Source organism: Corylus avellana, chromosome ca3, assembly GCF_901000735.1.
Source record: "Corylus avellana chromosome ca3, CavTom2PMs-1.0".
NCBI classification, from domain to species: Eukaryota; Viridiplantae; Streptophyta; class Magnoliopsida; order Fagales; family Betulaceae; genus Corylus; species Corylus avellana.
The window spans coordinates 8,066,497-8,080,440 of NC_081543.1; the positions used below are offsets into that span (position 1 = coordinate 8,066,497).

Consider the following 13,944-nt stretch of genomic DNA (forward strand, 5'->3'; position numbering starts at 1 on the left):
GGTGTTGTATGTGTAAGAAGCATGGAGAGTCAATCGATCATCTTCTTCTTCACTGCAAGATTGCAAGTGCTCTTTGGCATACTAATTTTAGTTGGTTCGGGTTGCTTTGGGTTATGCCTTGCAGGGTAAGGGACTTGTTTGATTGCTGGTGGACTGGAGGGCGTTCTCAAAGTGCGGTTGTGTGGAAGATGATTCCTCTTTGTCTTATGTGGTGTTTATGGAGCGAAAGAAATGCTAGATGCTTTTAAAACTCCACTAGGACTTTAGAGAAACTTATTCATTTTTTCTTTTATACTCTTTACTCTTGGACGGCCACATGGCTAGCTTTTTTTTTTTGATAAGTAATTATGTGATATAAAACAGAGCGCAGAGGGGCGCAACCCATTTACACGGGAAGTATAAACGAGAGCACCTAAGAGGGAGAGAAATGAAAGAGAAAATCAGAGAAGCTAATCTCTAATGGAGCTAGCCAAGCGGCCGTCCAAGAGTAAAGAGTAAAGAAGAAAAAATGGGTCAATTCCTCTATAGTCCTAGTGGAATTTTCAAAACATCTAGCATTTCTTTCAATCCATATACACCACATAAGACACAGAGGGATCATCTTCCACACAACTGCGCTTCGGGATCGACCTCCCGACCACCAACTATCGAACAAGTCCCTCACCCTGCAAGGCATGACCCAATGCAAACCAAACCGAATAAAGATCGACTGCCAAAGAGCACTCGCGAGCTCACAGTGGAGAAGAAGATGATCGACTGTCTCTCCGAACTTTTTGCACATACAACACCACTCCATAACCACTATGTTCCTTTTACGCAAATTATCATGAGTCAATATTTTGCCTAGAGCTGCAGTCCACCCAAAAAAAGCCACTCTCAAGGGAGCCTTAGTTCGCCAAATGCTCTTCCAAGGAAACACCTCTTGATAGGAGTGGGACAAAGCCTTGTAGAGCGACTTAACCTCAAACTTTCCTTTCTTGGACGAAATCCAACACATACGATCTGTCACTCCTATGGAAATCTTGCAAGAATACAACCGATCAAAAAAAGGAGAAACCAAATCCAACTCCCAATCTTGAACGGGCCTAACAAAAATAACATTCCATTCAACTCTCCCACTCCTCCAAGTAAAATTATCCTTACCCAAGCTTCTTTAAGAGCTCTTTGGCTAATCTTCCGACTTATTTCTTGTCTTTGTTTCCGATTCCTGTAAGTGTAGCTAAAAGGATTGAAAAAGTCCAAAGAGATTTCTTGTGGGGAGGAATGGAAGATGAGCCTAAAATGCATCTTGTAGGTTGGAATCAAGGGGCCGCACGGCTAGCTCCTTTAGTGATTAGTTTTTCTGACTTTCTCTTTCATTTTTCTCCCTCTTAGGCGCTCTTTTTATACTTCCCGTGTATTTGGGTTGCTCCCCTCTGCGCTTTGTTTTATATCAACGTTACTTACCAAAAAAAAAAAAAAGGTTTCTGGAGCTGAATCTCGGCTCAACAGGAATAGATCAAGCTGCACAGACCAATCGCACTGCGAGACAGAACTGCGATGGTCTCCAGCAGCCCGCAGAATCAGTAGAAAACAACGCAATGGTGCCGGGGAGTGGCCGGAGGTGGGTGCTGGAGTTGAAGTTCACAACGGCAAGAACGGCAGATCCCATACTCGTCCCAGAGAAGTCAGACAAGGCCGACCAGGCCTTTGGGCAGACTCGGGAGCACAAAGCAGACAACCCATGGCTTGTGGCAGCAGTTGGAGGTAGCTCAGCAGTGGAGGAAATGACAGAATTGGACAGAACAGTGTCAAAGTTGGACGTAGAGCAGCTTGAGCAAGATATCAATGGGGAGGCTGCACAGGGGAACGTATTGAATAAGGCACTGGCGACAATAGGGGCGGAGGGCTGTTCCAAATTGCAAAATAGATGTGAGGGCAAGGGGGAGAAGCTGACAGAAGTAGCTCTGAATCCCCTAAGATGTTGGTGGACCCCAATGGACAACAAGCCAATTGTTTTAGAATGGTCAATAATTTTTGTCGAAGGGGAAAATGCCCAACCAGATGATGCAATGGATTCAAATAGGAAAAGCTTCTGTGTGGATAGTCAGAAAATGATGAAGTATGTGACCCCAACACATATTCTGTCACTGACAACTCTGTCCATGGAGACAAGCAGCTCACTAGCAAGGAATTGATACAGTTTGGGGATGAAGAAGTGGTGGATTGTGAGCCCCTGGCAGTACAAAGGGGGGACATACTGGAGGGTGAGTTGACTAAGGAAGAGACTTGTGAATGGCTTGTGGAAAGAGTGAAAGTTTTTTGCCATGTTGTTGGGTTGTCACTTGAAGGGCATGAGGAAGAGATAATGGTGCTGTTTAGAGCAATTGAAGCTGACCGAAAGAACAAAACAAGTCCTCCGGTGGCGGACATAGTAGTGGCACCTCCATTAACAAACTCCAAAGGTAAACGCGAGTTACAACGATTGTCATGTTCTATTAATTATGATGGCAAGAAAGGGACTGCAATCAAGGTCAATGGGAAAGGGAGGGGCTCGATGGTTGATTAATGAAGCCAAAAATTTTATCGTGGAACGTAAGGGGGCTGAACTTGGAGAAAAAAAGAATGAAGATAAAGGGCCTTATAGGGGAGTGGAAAGTGGATATTGTGTGCTTACAAGAAACTAAATTGCAGCAAGTTACTAGAGAGACATCAAGGAGCTTGTGGGGTTGCTTTCACATGGATTGGTGTTATGTAGGGTCACAAGGAGCTTCCGGAGGCATTTTGCTGATGTGGGATAGAAGGGTAGTGGAAAAATTGGACGTTTGTGTGGGGCGTTTCATCATTGCATGCTATTTTCGAAGTGTCAGTGACAACTTTGAATGGGCATTTGCAGGTATGGTCCCAATAATAATAATGATAGGCAACTATTGTGGGATGAATTGGTCGGCATCATGAGTTGGTGGGAAGTGCCTTGGTGCATTGGTGGAGATTTTAATGCCATTAGATATCCGAGTGAAAGGGTAGGTGTTACGTGGTATGCAACTCCTATGGAGGAATTCTCTAGTTTCATCTTTGATCAAGGCTTGCTGGACATCGCTTTGGTGGGTGGGCAATATACTTGGTCAAATAACCATTGTTGGTCTAGAATTGACAGATTTTTATTATCTCCTAACTGGGAAGAGAATTTTCCTGATGTGGTTCAACGAAGACTCCCGTGCCTATTGTCGGATCACTCTCCCTTCTTACTTGATTGTGGGGAAAGGAAGAGAAGAGGACGATACTTCAAGTTTGAGAATATGTGGCTGAAATTTGAGGGGTTTGTGGATCATGTGAAAATCTGGTGGCAATCTTATCAATTTACTGGGAGTTCCAGCTATGTGCTTGCATGCAAATTAAAAGCTTTGAAAGGTGATCTGCGACGATGGAATAATGAGATTTTTGGGCATGTCGGGAAAAGAAAGAAGATGTTATTGGATGATATCAGGAAGCTTGATATTAGTGAGGAAGGTCGTGGGTTGAACGAGGAGGAAAGGAGGAGCAAGCAAGAGTTATCTTCGGAGTTGGAAAGATATTGTTGTGTGAGGAGATAAGTTGGCGTCAGAAATCTCGGGCGCTGTGGTTAAGGGAGGGGGACAAGAATACCAAATTTTTTCACAGAGTTGCAAACTCAATCAAAAGAAACAACGCCATTGAGTCTTTAATTATCAATGGTTCTTTGTCTTCGGAGGTCGCTAATATCAAGGCGCGCATTTTTCAATTCTATACCTAATTATATACTGAAAGATGTAGTACGAGGTCGATACCGGATGGTTTATCCTTTCAGTCTATTGGAAGTGAGGAAGGGTTGTGGTTAGAAAGGGACTTCGAAGAAAATGAGGTGTTAAGAGGTGGTTAAGGAGCTACACGGAGACAAATCTCCGGGCCCTGATGGCTTTTCATTGGGTTTTGTTCAAACATATTGGGAAGTAATTAAAGAAGATATTATGGCTGTTTTCCGAGATTTCCACAGCAAGAAAAGGTTTCAGAAAAGTCTAAATGCTACATTCATTGCGCTCATTCCAAAAAAAGCAGGGGTGGAGGAGTTAAAGGACTTTCGACCTATTAGTTTGGTGGGAATTGTGTGTAAATTGATCTCCAAAGTGCTTGCTAATAGGTTGAAAAATGTGTTAGAGAAGATAATATCGAAGTCTCAAAATGCGTATATTAAGGGGAGACATATTCTAGATTTGGTAGTGATAGCAAATGAATGCATTGACAGCCTGCTTAGATATGGAGAATCCGGTTTGTTATGTAAATTGGACTTAGAAAAGGCGTATGATCATGTGAATTGGGAGTTTTTACTATTCATATTGCAACAAAGCAGGTTTGGGGAAAAATGGAGGAACTGGATAACGTTTTGCATTTCTACAATCCGATATTCAGTTTTGATTAATGGAGAACCCTCAGGCTTTTTTAGTAACTCTCGGGGCATAAGACAAGGGGATCCACTATCCCCTTTTCTATTTGTTATTGTTATGGAGGGGTTGAGTAGGATGATGGAGGCTACAGAAAACAGTGGTCTTGTGTCCGGATTTTTAGTGAGGACGAGAAACAATCTTGGACACAGTGTCTGACATTTGCTATTTGCTGATGATACATTGATCTTTTGCGGTCCCAATGAGGATCAACTCAGAAATTTGCGCTGTCTGTTTTTATGCTTTGAAGCTATCTCGGGGCTAAAAGTTAATTTGACGAAGTCTGAGATTGTTCCAATTGGTGAGGTGGAGAATGTTGATAGGCTGACAAGAATCTTTGGTTGTAGGGTGGTAGGATTACCTATGAAATACTTGGGTCTTCCTTTGGGGGCGTCTTACAAGTCTACCACCATTTGGAATGACATTGTTGAGAAAATGGGAAGGAAATTCCCAGGTTAGAAGAAAATGTATCTATCAAAAAGTGGGAGGCTCACGCTGATTAAAAGCACTCTGTCCTACCTCCGTACATACTTCTTGTCTCTATTTCCTATTCCGGTGAGTGTGGCGCACAGATTGGAGAAGCTACAAAGAGATTTCCTATGGGGTGGACTAAATGAGGAGACTAAATTCCATTTAGTGAAATGGGCTATCTGCTCGCCCATGCAAGATGGAGGTTTGGGCATCCGAAACTTGCGCACTTTTAATCTCGCCTTATTGGGTAAATGGTTATGAAGATATGCTACGGAAAGAGAGGCATATTGGAGGTTGGTTGTTGAGGTCAAGCATGGGTGCATGAATGGCGGTTGGTGTACCAAAGTGGTGGAGGGTCCTTATGGAGTGGGAGTGTGGAAACATATTCGGAGAGGATGGGAAGTTTTCTCGAGATTTATTAGTTTTGGGATAGGTGATGGTTCTCATATTAGATTTTGGCACGATAATTGGTGCGGGAATCAGCCCTTGAAGGAAGCTTTTCCTGAATTATTTCGGATAGCTAGCAATAAGGAGGCATGGGTTAGGGATTATATGCAATTGTCCAATGGCAGCATACAGTGGAATGTTCTCTTCATACGAGCTGTCCAAGATTGGGAGGTAGAGGTGGTGACAGCGTTCTTTGGGAAGTTATATACTTTTTGCAGGCGTATGGGAGTGACGGACTGCATGTTGTGAAATCCTTCCAAATGAAATATTTTTGAGGTAAAGTGACGGACAGCTTATGGGAGTGATGGACAGTGTTTTTTTTTTTTTTTTTTCTTTTTCCGCATGCTTTTTCTTCTTCGGGAACAGAAACTTCCACTTTCCCATGGAGGAGTATATGGAAAGTCAAAGTTCCATCGAGAGTCAGTTTCTTTGTGTGGACGGCGACTCTAAGAAAGATTCTGACTTTGAACAACTTGCGTAAAAGAGGTATCATTGTGGTGGGATGGTGTTGCATGTGCAAGCAAAGTGGTGAGTCTATCAACCATCTTATCCTTCATTGTGAAGTGGCACGAGCATTATGGAGTGTAGTACTCACTCTTTTTGATGTCACATGGGTTATGTCTGGAGGGGTGGCAGATTTGTTAGTGTGTTGGCGTGGTCAGCATGGTAATATTTTAGTTAAGGAGGTGTGGCGAATAGCACCATTGTGTCTTATGTGGATCATTTGATGAGAGCTGAATGCAAGATGTTTTGAAGATCAAAAAAGGTCAATGGAAGAGCTCAAAAAGTTGCTTATTCAAACATTGTTCCATTGGACCGAAGCTTGTAGTGTGCCTAAGATTTCCACCATGTCTCAATTTTTATCTTTATGTTTCTCTTTTTTCCTTTAGTATGGCCTTTCTTTGTATACTTCTTGTGTACTAGGGTTGCGCCTCTCTCCGCTTTTCAATGAATCACTTATTTATCAAAAAAAATTTTTTTCCATTGCCAGATTTAGTTCAATTCTCATCACCTTCTACTCACTTCATGTGGTGGATCATAATATTCTGAACTTAAGGGAAAAAAAATTCTTGGAATAATAATATAATATTATTCCAAGAATAATATTATATTATTCTTGGAATAATAATAATATAAGGCGCCTCAGCGGGTGGCTTTTTTCGGGTGGACTGCAGCCCTAGGGAAAATATTGACTCATGATACGTTGCGCCAGAGGAACATAGTGGTAGTGGAGTGGTGTTGTATGTGTAAGAAGAACGGAGAGTCAGTCGATCATCTTCTTCTTCACTGTGAGCTTGCAAGTGCTCTTTGGCACATGATTTTTCAGAGGTTTGGGTTGCATTGGGTCATGCTTTGCCGGGTGAGGGACTTGTTTGCTAGTTGGTGGGCGGGAGGACGAGCTCGAAGCGCGGTGGTGTGGAAGATGATTCCTCTATGTCTTATGATGTGTATTTGGAATGAAAGAAATGCTAGATGTTTTGATAATTCCACTAGGACCATAGAGGAATTGACTCATTTTTTCTTCTTTACTCTTTACTCTTGGACGGCCGCTTGGCTTACTCCTTTAGTGATTAGTTTCTCTGAGTTTCTTTTTCATTTTTCTCCCTCTTAGGCGCTCTCTGTGTATACTTCCCGTGTATGTGGGTTGCGCCCCTCTCCGCTCTTTTTATATATCATCATTACTTATCAAAAAAAATATATATAATATTGTTGATTGACTTGTTGATTTTGTAGGGCTTTTGAGTTTAACAATTTGATTCAATTCTCATAACCTTCTACTTCATGTGCTGGATCATAATATTCTGAACATAAGAGAATAAAATCCTTGGAATAATGTTGTTGATTTTGTAGGGCTTTTGGGTTTAACAACTTTTCTGGTCCTCTGCCATCTCAGCTTGGGAATTCAACCAAATTAGAACAGTTGTAAGTTATGATACATTGTTGATTGTCTATTTCATTTTCACTGTCTCTTGATAGATTGCATTTGGTAGCTTAGGGATGTAAGATTTGAGTTAAAAGGATAGAAGTTGAATATCTAGGGTTAGGGTTTGAGAAAAAAAAATGGAAGAGAAAGAGAGGTTGTGAAATTATGTCTGTATGTGTGTAGGATTCTCTTTCCCTTCACACACCTTCACTTATTTATATTATAAACATACACCGATAAAATGATGTAGGATGATATTTACCTTTATTTTTGGTAAAAACGAAAATAAAGAAAATATCAAAAATAATATTGGAGCAGCGCTGCTTGATCAGAATTTTACTCATTCTCAAACAATGGAAGTACAAAAGGAAAGATTGCCACGATTCCCGCTAAGTGTCAATTTTATATTAGGATTTTATTTTATTTTATTATGACTTTATTTCCTTTCTTTAATAGGGTTAGATTTGCTTTAATTATTTTCCTTTCCTTATTAGGATTAGGTTTACTATTGCTACTAGGATTAGGTTTACTATCGCTACTAGGACTAGGTTTACTTTCTCTACAAGTATTTCTCTTCTATAAATAAACTAGTTTATTATGTAAAACTCAATCAATTGAATTATTATCAAATCAGAGAATTTTCTCTCAAATACTCTGCGGAGTTTTATCTTCCTTTTAGCCTGCGGGCTTGTTTTATCTTTTGGGGTAGAAGACGAAGATGCTTCTCCTTGCAGAATCAAAGACGCTGCTCTTTGATTAGTTACCTTAGTCTTCCGCTACGTCAGTTGGTATCAGAGAAGGCTTTATCCTGATCATGGCCAATCAGCGCAACGGTGACAAACATCTCCAACAACGCTACTTGTAGGGGAGGGGCTCTTTCGAGAGCCAAATTCATGGGGTATCCGAGCCGGCATTATCCGGATTTTATGGCCAACTTATACTACAACAACAACTGCTATAATGATGTCATTCGTGAGAGAGATGTTGTTTTGAGATCCGACTACCAGCAATACATCAAGCGATCAAAGGCTCCTTTGAGAGAAAATTCCAAGAGCTCCGGCAGACGACGAAGATGATGCAATAAGAGGTGCGCCAGTTGAGGGAGACGTTTGAACGCATGCAGATGGGTTTCTTTTGGAATCATAGAAACATTGATGTAAGTCATATTCAATCTGTTCGTAACTATATTCATAAATCTCCAAATAGGTACTCTGCCTATGAAGAGAATATTAATTATGGTGAAAGAGATGGGGAAGCTGTTAATTTGGTTAAAAAAGTGGAGTTGCCGTCAGAGAAACAATTTGTGCAACAACTATTTATTCCAACGACTGCACCAATGGAAGAACAATCACCACCACCTCCGTCACAGGTGCAACTCATCACAATCACCACGAAAATTGCCGATTCCTTTGAAGAAAACTGTGAAGTTGAAGATGACATCCAAGAAGAAATAGTTGGAAAAATTTTTTGTGGAAGTAGACGAAAAGAAAAAATCGTGTCTTGATGCTATCTATGTAGATTTCTCTAAGTATTTTTCTTTTGAGGAGCCGCATGTGCCATGTTCCAAAGAAAACTCAAGGACGAGTTTTTTTCAAGTGGGGGTGTCTGATGTAGGACGATATTTACCTTTATTTTCGGTGAAAACGAAAATAAAGAAAATATCAAAAATAATACTGGAGCAGCGCCACTTAATCAAAATTTTACTAGTTCTCAAATAATAGAAGTACAAAATGAAAGATTGCCACGATTCTCACTAATTGTCAATTTTATATTAGGATTTTATTTTATTAAGACTTTTTTTCCTTTCTTTAATAGGGTTAGATTTGTTTTAATTATTTTTGTCCTTGAACACAAGCGCACCCTGCCGGACCTCAGACACCGGCCCACCCATGCTCACCATCGCAGGGGCAAAAACTTCACTGGGCACATCGGAGATGCCGCTAGAGACAACAGCAAGGCCCGCCGAAATCGAAGCCATCGTCGATAATACCTTGCCATGGAGGGGCTTAGTACGAGCCTTCATCTGCAACTTGCAAGGAGGCTTAAGACGCCCAGTAACCAAAATACCATTAATAGACTTACAATAACCGGATGTAGACCGTCTATCAATATCATTGTATGTTCAATTAGCATCAAAAAACACAGCTACAGTTAGGAGGGATGACAGCCTATACAACAACCCGCTGTCCAGTGCTCCTTTTACATACCTAAGAATACAACAAATAGATTCCCAATGAGGTTGACGAGAAGCATCCATGAACTGCATAACAACACCAACAACATAAGTGATGTCGAGACGATTGACAGTAAGATAACTCAACTTATCAACCAACCTTTGATAACACCTGATGTCCTAAAAAAATCTCCACTTTTAGATCTAACTTAATCGAGAAGTCCATTGGAGTAACAATTGGGTGAGCACCAAGAGTACCATTTTCATAGGGTAAATCCAACACGTACTTCCACTGACACAAGCTAATACCTTCTTTTGATCTCGTAACCTCAATGCCATGAAAGTAGCAGAGAAAACTCGAGCCCTTGGTGTGAAATTGCTTACCTAGGTGGGTCTTAAAGTCAGCAGTACCTGCTGAGTCATTGCCACTGATAATAAATTTTATCAACAAAAACTATCAGAACGATGATGCTTGAGGAGGAACGATATGTGGACACAATATGATTTGAAGTAAAATGCTGAAAACCATACTGAAGCACAACAATACTGAACTTATCAAACCAAGCATGCAGTGATTGTTTTCGGGCAGTGCAATGCTTTCTTTAGACAACATACTAATCACTCCTTCCTAGGAACAACATGACCAGGTGGCTGAACCATATATACCCACTCTTGTGGATTTCCATGTAGAAAAACATTCTTGATGTCTAATTGATACAAGGACTAATCCAAAGTAACTGTAATAGAAAGTAGAACTTTAATATAATTAAGGCGGCAAATAGGGGAAAAAGTCTCACAATAATCCACACCAAATGTCTAAGTGTAGCCCTTGGTAACCAATCGTGCCTTCAATCGCTCTATTGAACCATCTGGATGATACTTCACAATATAAACCTAGCGATAACGAACAGGTTGCTTTCCAAGAGGGAGAGAAGTAAGTTCCCATGCATGATTCTCATGGAGGGCAATCATAGGGTAAAGTTAATCATTTAATTAATATTGTAACATAAACTTAGTTTTTTCCATTCCTCAATGTGGTAGCTAGTCTGTTTCCAAATCCAACAAATAAAAGTATGGAGATGGAGATGTGCTTATATGTATACTTACACCCTTCATAACAACAACGCGTTTTAAAGACGTGATGGTCATGAATCCATCAGAATTCTGCAGTTAAGTGTGTTTCTGCTAAAGTAGTACTAGGATGGGTGATTTTCTAGGAAATCTGGTTTGGGGGAGTCAAAAGCGGACAATATTGTGTGTCATTGGGGTGGAGTGTTTTAAATGGTGTCAGAGCCATTGCCCAGCTTGAGATGGAGGAGCGTGCATAAGTCCATGGGGTCGCTAGCAGGCACTTGGTGGGATACCAAGAATGAGCTAATCCAATAAGGGTCGCCAGCAGAGACGTTGGGTCCTAAGAGGGGGCGATTGTGGCGTCCCACATCACCTGGGTATGGAGATAGAGATGTGCTTATATGTATACTTATACCCTTCATGACAGCAACGCGATTTAAAGCCGTTATGGTCATGATCTCATTAGAACTCCGCAGTTAAGTGAGTTTATGTAAGAGTAGTACCGGGATGGGTGACCTCTTGGGAAGTCTGGTTCGGGAGAGCCAAAAGCGGATAATATTGTGTGTCAATGGGGGTGAGGTGTTACAAAATGGTATCAGAGCCATTGCCCAGCCTAAGACGGGGGGAGCGTGCACAAGCCCATGAAGGTCACTAGCGGGCACTTGCTGGGACGCCAAGAATAGGCTAATCTCATGAGAGTCGCTAGCGGAGATGTTGGGTCCTAAGAGGGGGAGATTATGGCGTCCCACATCTCGCCTGGGTATGGAGATGGAGATGTGCTTTTATATATATACTTACATCATTCATGACAACAATGCGTTGTAAAGATGTGATGGTCATGAACCCATCAGAAATCCGCAGTTTAGTGTGCTTCTGCGAAAGTAGTATCAGGATGGGTAACCTCCTGGGAAGTCTGGTTTAAAGGAACCAAAAGCGGACAATATTGTGTGTCATTGGGGTGGGGTATATGTAACGACCCAGGGAAAAACGCTAGCTACATCTACGCTATTAACCTAAAATGACTAGTCAATTTGGAGCTTTCCTAGAATTCATTATAAAGTCCAGTTTCATCTGGTAACTAGGCAATGTGAGACTTAGCATCTATGACTATCTTTATAAACCACCCACTCTGTGAGCTTATTCTTATCTTCCCAATATGAGACCAGGGTGTCATGCAGTGGTCCAGTACAACATGACTTGGCGTTACTAGGTGGTTTTGATACCACTTGTAACGACCTAAGGAAAATCGCTAGTCACATCTGCGCTATTACACTAAAAGGATTAATCAATTTGGAGCTTCCCTAGAAGTCATTATAAAGTCCAGTTTCACCTAGTAACTAGGCTTTAAAGCCCACCAATGAAACTGGGCTTTAAAGCCCACCCCGGTCCCATTGGTGACCTCATTGGTGGCATGCATGGGTGCATGATTTCTCTGTTCATGTGTGCATGGCTATAAAGTCTGTTGTCAGGTTCGGGGCCAAACCATGTTCAAATCCTTCTGATTTTTTTTAATAAATGATGATATACTAATCCGTCTATAACAAAAGATATTTCCTTAAAATTCTATTTTAGAGCCCCACCTACTTCATTTGTTTGCATGAGCATTACCTTTTTATTTATGATGGGACTGCTATCACATTGCAACTGAATTTTTTATCTCTTTTCTTTTCTTTTTTTTGCCTTAACAGGTACTTTGATAGTTCTGGAGTTAGTGGTGAGATTCCACAAACATTTGCTAAACTACGGAACCTGCGTGTAATGTAAGATCGAATGTATGGACAAGAAAATTTACAAGCTGAGATCATGTTTCTTTTTTGAGGAAATATTTCTCTTTGTCGCAGGTTGGGATCAAACACTGAGCTCACTGGTCAGATACCTAGCTTCATAGGAAATTGGTCAACTCTTGAAACATTGTAGGATGACAAGAACTTTTCTCTCTATTTTTGTTTAGTCATACTTAAATGAGAAGCTAGGTTTTCAATGCACTACCTACTCAATAATTGTATTTTCCTCATGAAATGTATTTCATTACAGTTTACAATCAGCTACTCCTGAATGTTTTTGTAGGAATCTTCAAGGAAACTCTTTTGAAGGTTCAATACCATCTACTTTTTCCAAATTAACTTCTCTGAAAGACTTGTGAGTGTCTACATCTGATGGTTAATTTTCTTTAGGCTGAAATACTCTTTTGGTCCCTGAAAGTTAACCCAAAGTCAATTTTCATCCCTGAACTTTTCGTCCTTTAAAAATTTAAAAGGTAGCAATATGGTCCTTCTGGCCAGGCATAGATTATGACCCTGTTACATCAGCCTTTTCTCAGGCAAGTGTGCATTTCAGAACTGATGGATGAAAACATGACATTTGCTACCATTTAAAACTTTTATGAGATGAAATTGGAACCTCTTACATTTAGGGACAAAAATTGAACCTAGGCTAAATTTCAGGAAGCAAAGGTGTATTTCTGCTTTTTCTTTCTATATTGCAGATCTTTGAGGCTTATAATCCCATATATGATTTAAATGTAGGAGAATAAGTGATTTATCTAATGGAAGCTCTTCATTGGCATTCATTAAGAACATGACGTCTCTAACCCTCTTGTAAGAGTTCCAGCTTTTAATTTAATGTATTTTGGTATGTAACTTTTGTGCGGTGTCTTGTATTTTGGACTGGACACTTTTTAAGTACTGTAAAGGGGACTTTGCTGGAAGCCATAGCCCTATGGTGTTAGACATAGGCCACAGGCCGGAGAGCTAGGAAACTGTGTCACTACTGTTGTATCAGAAAGTTGCAGAGAAAAGCGATGTTGAGAGTTTTGGAACCCCCAATTTGATATCGTGAATTGATCTTTCTCATGCTGTGGATGTAGGCAATCTCGCCGAACCACATAAATGCATGTGTATCTATCTATTTCATGTGTTATTTTTCTCTCTTGTAGGTGTGTTTTCATATTACTAACATATTGTAGATTTTCTCCTTTATCCTTGTTGCTTTTCTGGAAATTAATTGACTGCTTGGTTACATGTCCTGCAGAATACTAAGGAACAACAATATATCTGATTCAATTCCAGATAGTATTGGAGAATACCAAAGCCTATCGCGGCTGTAAGTTGTACCTACTGATGGATGCTTCTATACAGTATGATTAAGTTTGCTGTGTATGGCTTTATAGCACTTGAGCCAGGAATTGGTATACTGGGTAATGGGTTAAAGAACCTCAACCTGTCAGAACACAGTTATATTGGTTACTTATGCTAGAGTCAAGTTAATTTAGATGAAATGGTATACTTGGGTATTTGATATGGCCTTTTCCAATAAATAAGTTACTCGTGTAAAACTCTCTCTGTAATTGGGTTCGGGGTCACTGCATTGTAAAGCCAAATTCGGTCAAATTCTTTTTTGTCTTATTCTTCTCTTTGTTTTTT

The 13,944-nt window shown here is 40.5% G+C and overlaps 1 protein-coding gene across 3 annotated transcripts in view; it reads left to right on the forward strand.

Annotated features, from left to right (window-relative positions):
• Window positions 1–13,944, forward strand: part of LOC132176694 (probable LRR receptor-like serine/threonine-protein kinase At1g56130) — a 46,976-nt gene that overhangs the window by 11,537 nt on the left and 21,495 nt on the right. For all 3 annotated transcript variants that reach the window (XM_059588972.1, XM_059588971.1, XM_059588973.1), the window contains 6 exons: window positions 7,206–7,277; window positions 12,211–12,282; window positions 12,364–12,435; window positions 12,590–12,661; window positions 13,048–13,119; window positions 13,553–13,624. In XM_059588972.1, the coding sequence (XP_059444955.1) occupies window positions 7,206–7,277; window positions 12,211–12,282; window positions 12,364–12,435; window positions 12,590–12,661; window positions 13,048–13,119; window positions 13,553–13,624 (432 nt within the window). The remainder of the gene's footprint in view (window positions 1–7,205; window positions 7,278–12,210; window positions 12,283–12,363; window positions 12,436–12,589; window positions 12,662–13,047; window positions 13,120–13,552; window positions 13,625–13,944) is intronic.